Consider the following 5,000-nt stretch of genomic DNA (forward strand, 5'->3'; position numbering starts at 1 on the left):
TGTGCGTGTGTGTTGTTTTTATGCATGCATATGTGTTTTTAATCACGGAAATAGATTATGAGAAACTTTCAAAAGAAGAAAAGAACATGACTGAATCAGACCATGTTTCTGTCTATAGAAGTGTGTGCTTGTGTGTCTGTAAAGACAGGAAAGGATGGAATTGTGTGTGTGTGTGTGTGTTGTGTGTGTGTGTGGTGTGTGTGTGTTCATGTTTGTGTGTATGCTGTGTGTGTGTTCATGTTTGTGTGTATGCTGTGTGTGTGTGTGTGTGTGTCTGTGTGTGTGTACATATGTTGTAATTGTCTTGCTGTGTGACCGCTCACCTTGTGTGTGTGTGTGTGTTTGGGCAGCCCCCCCATGAGATCTGTAAGGACGAGTACCTGCTCGCCATCACGTGGGAAGCGATCATCAGCTGGAGAGACTGTCTACAGCAAGTGTCCAGCAAATGCCACTGGTAAGTCTGCACACACACACACACAGACACACACACACACACACACACACACACACACACACACACACACACACACACACACACACACACACACAGACACGCACGCATGCACACAGACACACACGCAATGCACACACACACACACACACACACACCACACACACACACACACACACACACACACACGCATGCATGCACACACATACGCACACACACATTTGATCTATTTTCCAATATGGAAGGCCAGAGGCATCTGAGGAATGAGATTAACCAATGCAGAGTTTTAACTACCCTGAACTATCTCCTTCCGTCCTGAACAAGGTTTTTGTGACCACACAGCCTGGAGGTGTTGTTAAGACTGGGGTTTGAGGGGTTTTGTGTGTTGGTGTGGTGTGCGTGTGTGCGTGTTTGGGTGTGTGTGTGTGTTGTGTGTGTGTGTTGTTGTGTGTTGTGTGTGTGTGTGTGTGGTGTGTGTGTGTGTGTGTGTGTGTGTGTGTGTGTGTGTGTGTGTGGTGTGTGTGTGTGTGTGTGGAAGACACCCCAACATCCAAGAGCTAATGATTTGTCAGATAACCGCCTCATATATCCTAAGGTTTTATGATGCCAGATTTACCACCATCAATCAGAGCCATCCATATTCACCGACCTTCAATACACCATATGTCTTGTCCAGAGGGATTTACATAATTAAGCACACACACACACACACACACACACGCACACACACACATACACACATCCATAGGCATTCTATATTACATGCTTTTATGCTTTGTGCTCTAGGCAGTGAGAAAAGATACGAAGAGGTTACACAATGCCACATTTATTTTACATGCTCTGCAACAAAACGAAAAAGAAAAAGAAAACCCCTGATGAATAATTGAAGAGGGTGGTTTTACAGATGAAATACATATACTCAGGGGTACACTAAGCAAAGCTTTCTCCATATAGAAGCCAACCATTAAAGCAGGACTGAACAGAAACGCAACAGAAAATGGTGCGATTGCACATGCAAACGTAGTTCACTCAGGGTAACAAAGTTGATGTGATGAACCTCAACGACACCCAAGAACACCCAGCTAACAATGTTCTGGTGTTTGAAGTCAGAAAAACCAAGCATGGATGTACAAACACACACACATACACACAAGCATGTGTGCATATATACATGTGTGCACACACACACACACTCACAAACACACGCAATCATATCCAACTTATTCACACTCCTTCGGGACGATGTTGGATGTTTCCTGTCCATGTCTCTCCCTGCTCCCTGGAGAACCCCTCCCTCCTACACACACACACACACACACACACACACACACACACACACACACACACACACACACACACACGCACACAAACACACACACACACACATACATCTGCCTATCCGGAACATTCTATTTAGCGGCTCCAACATGGCGGGGTAACTAGGCGGTCACGGCAACCGCCCACCCTCACGCACGCACGCACACACACACACACACACACACACGATGATGCAAACAGAGGAAAGAGACAATAGGAAGCGTTAGCGTGTTAGCGTTAGCCCTGAGAGGAAGAGAGAACAGCCCCAGGCCTCTGGGATTGTCATCACAGCCACATCCACATTACTGCCTCTTAAACGTCATGTTTTATTAGCACTTTGTTGTTGTTGCTGTTGTTTCTGCTGCTGTTGTTGTTGTTGTTGTTGTTGTTGTTGTTGTTTCAATAATAAAGTTAATATTTAAATAAATAAAGACAAATGTCAAAGGTGGTTTCAGAAGAACAGAGTCAAAGAAGAGTGAAAGAAGAGTATTTAAAAATAAAAAAACATGAGGACATGATTCATCATGCAAAAAAAAACCGCCTTAAGCTATTAACCCTTTATTGGAATGGATGTTTATTCTGTTTTAATCTGGTCTTGTTCTCCCACCTGCAGGATCTGCTAGTCGTCGCTGTTTACTGGACTCTAATGGAGTTGCTTACTGGGGGTCCTCCGAGCTTCGCCCGATGCATCTCACTTGAATTTAGATATTTACATTTATCTGTGAGTCTTACTTGGGCCTTCTATACCAATTTCTCATCATATACATATGTAGCCATGAGACACTTACGTGAGCCATCTCTCAACTAGTAATGTCACTCTTCCCTGATAGTTATATTTATGTTTCCCATGCTGTTAGTGATCGACTTCTACTTCTGTTAAGCTCATAGTGTCTATTAAAGTGCGTACTGTCATTCTTCACCGTGTCTTTACACAGTAAGTGGCACCCACACTAACACAAACTAAGACGAATAAACACAACTCACAAACACAAACACACATACATACATACTTACAAACACACACACATACACACACGTACACATACACACACACACACAAACCTCCACAGTAATTCATGTTATCCTTGTGGTGTCTAATACACTTCTGAATCTGATTTATGATCATATATAAGCTAGGATCACACACCCTCAAGAAGTACCACTTATCCTGATGGTGTATTTTTATACTTTAATCTCCATTTGTCATCATATGTTTATTCATATATCAGTACACACACACCCTATTATGAGCTTTGATTGACATTTCTGGCTGCTAACATCACAGTGTCTCCAGTGACCTGACTAGCTAATGAAACGTGATGCCGTTGTGTCAAAAACACATGCGATGTGTGTGAGCAGAGAGATGGTTTATTTTCACCATTCTCTTCAAGTAGAAGGTAAACATGCATCAACCACATTCAAACGGACATAAATAAAACACATCTACTTCACACCCACAGACACGGGTTCATTTTCAATCCATAGCCATGTCACTTCACATTTAAAGGATCGGGATTCTTGTTTTAAAATGCTATTTGCAGCCGAGTCTCCTGTTGTTATCTTCAAAGGATTGACCTTGTGTGTTTTGTGTCTTATCACTTATCATTAAATTTGACCTCCGTCGGGGCCACTGAACACCTTAATCACTAAAGCCCCAGGACCAGACAATTTTCCCACGAGTCTTAGGATGGGGTTGATTGCGCAACTAAATGGATCATTACGATTCATTATTGCAATCAAGGGCCAATAATATGCCATGCTGATTGTGGCTGTGCTCTGATGCCATTCTTATTAGACAATCAACAGCCCTCTGTCTCTCTTTGATAGATCTTCAGTGGTACCGACAGTAGTTTACTAGATTACTGTGTGAATGTGTGATTGAGTATATATGCCTGTATAATTATCACCTCTCCTTCTGAGCCTCTAACATGGTGTGTCTGTGTGTGTGTATGCATTTGTGTGTATGTATGTGCGTATGTCTGTGTGTGTGTGTGTGTGTGTGCGTGTGTGTGTGTGTGTGTGTACCTGTGTCTGTGCATGTGTATTTGTGTTTTCGTACGTGTGTCCATGTATGTCTGTGTGTGTGTATGTGTGTATGTGTGTGTGTGTGTGTGTGTCCATGTTTGTGTGTGTATGTGTCTTTGTCCGTGTGTGTGTGTGTGTGTGTGTGTGTCTGTGTTCATATGTGTGTGTGTGTGTGTGTGTGTGTGTGTGCCCATGTGTGTGTGTGTGTGTGTGTGTCTAGTTGCGAGAGCATCTTGCGAAGGGCCAGAGGACCCTGGCTGGAGAGGGCATGTCTCAGATCGTGAGGAGTCTCCTGGAGCTGGTGTCCCAGCAGGGCTACTACAGCGGGGACCTCCTGACCTCTGTGGAACTCCTCCGAAATGTGACCGACACCTTCAAGCGAGCAACCTTCGTCCCAGCTCCCGACGACGTGCAGGTACACACACACACACACACACATATGCACACACACACACACACAGATATTGTCACTGGTGCTGGTGTAGGTTACCTACAGTTGTTTCCCATCACACACACTCACTCACACACACACACACACACACACACACACTCTCACACACACATACACACACACAAACACACACACAAGCACACACACACACACACACACAGTCACTAGTGCTGGTGTAGGTCACCCTCAGTTTTGTCCCATCACACACACTCTCACACACACACACACACACACACACACACTCTCACACTCTCACACTCTCACACATACACACACACACACACACACACATACACGCACAAACATACACACACACACACGCACAGTCACTACTTGTGTCCCATGGCCTTTTGCTATTGCCTGTTCCCTGTCCCTTTGCAGAAATTCTTCCAGATTATCAGCTTGATGTTGGACATGGAAAACCTGGAAAAGTGGGAAGATGCTCACCAGGTAAGAAAATACAAACCTTAAAACGTATCTACAAATGCACGCGTGTGTGTGTGTGTATGTGTGTGTGTGTGTGTCTGATAGACTATGGCTATAGTCTGAGATAGCACTGTGGATTCACATCTCCGTAAAAAATGTACTCATCCTGAAATGGTAATGGTTTTTACTCAATACGGGAGGGGGCGTGCATTCCCTTAGTGTGTGTGATTCTTCTTCACCTCCCTTTATCTCCTCTCATTCTCATGGCCACCCCGTTGACCTTTGACCCTTGCTAGTTGAAGTCTTGTGGGAGAGCCGCTTGTTTTGAAG

At 44.2% G+C, this 5,000-nt stretch overlaps 1 protein-coding gene across 1 annotated transcript in view; it reads left to right on the forward strand.

The window, feature by feature from the left end:
• Positions 1–5,000, forward strand: part of adgrb2 (adhesion G protein-coupled receptor B2) — a gene marked incomplete at both ends in the record, with an annotated part of 230,190 nt that overhangs the window by 99,254 nt on the left and 125,936 nt on the right. The window contains 6 exon segments of the mRNA XM_080858805.1: positions 351–398; positions 400–454; positions 2,382–2,431; positions 2,433–2,489; positions 4,014–4,208; positions 4,626–4,694. Coding sequence (XP_080714931.1) covers positions 351–398; positions 400–454; positions 2,382–2,431; positions 2,433–2,489; positions 4,014–4,208; positions 4,626–4,694 — 474 coding nt within the window.

This window comes from Sprattus sprattus (genome assembly GCF_963457725.1).
Source record: "Sprattus sprattus genome assembly, chromosome: 20".
Taxonomy (NCBI): Eukaryota; Metazoa; Chordata; class Actinopteri; order Clupeiformes; family Clupeidae; genus Sprattus; species Sprattus sprattus.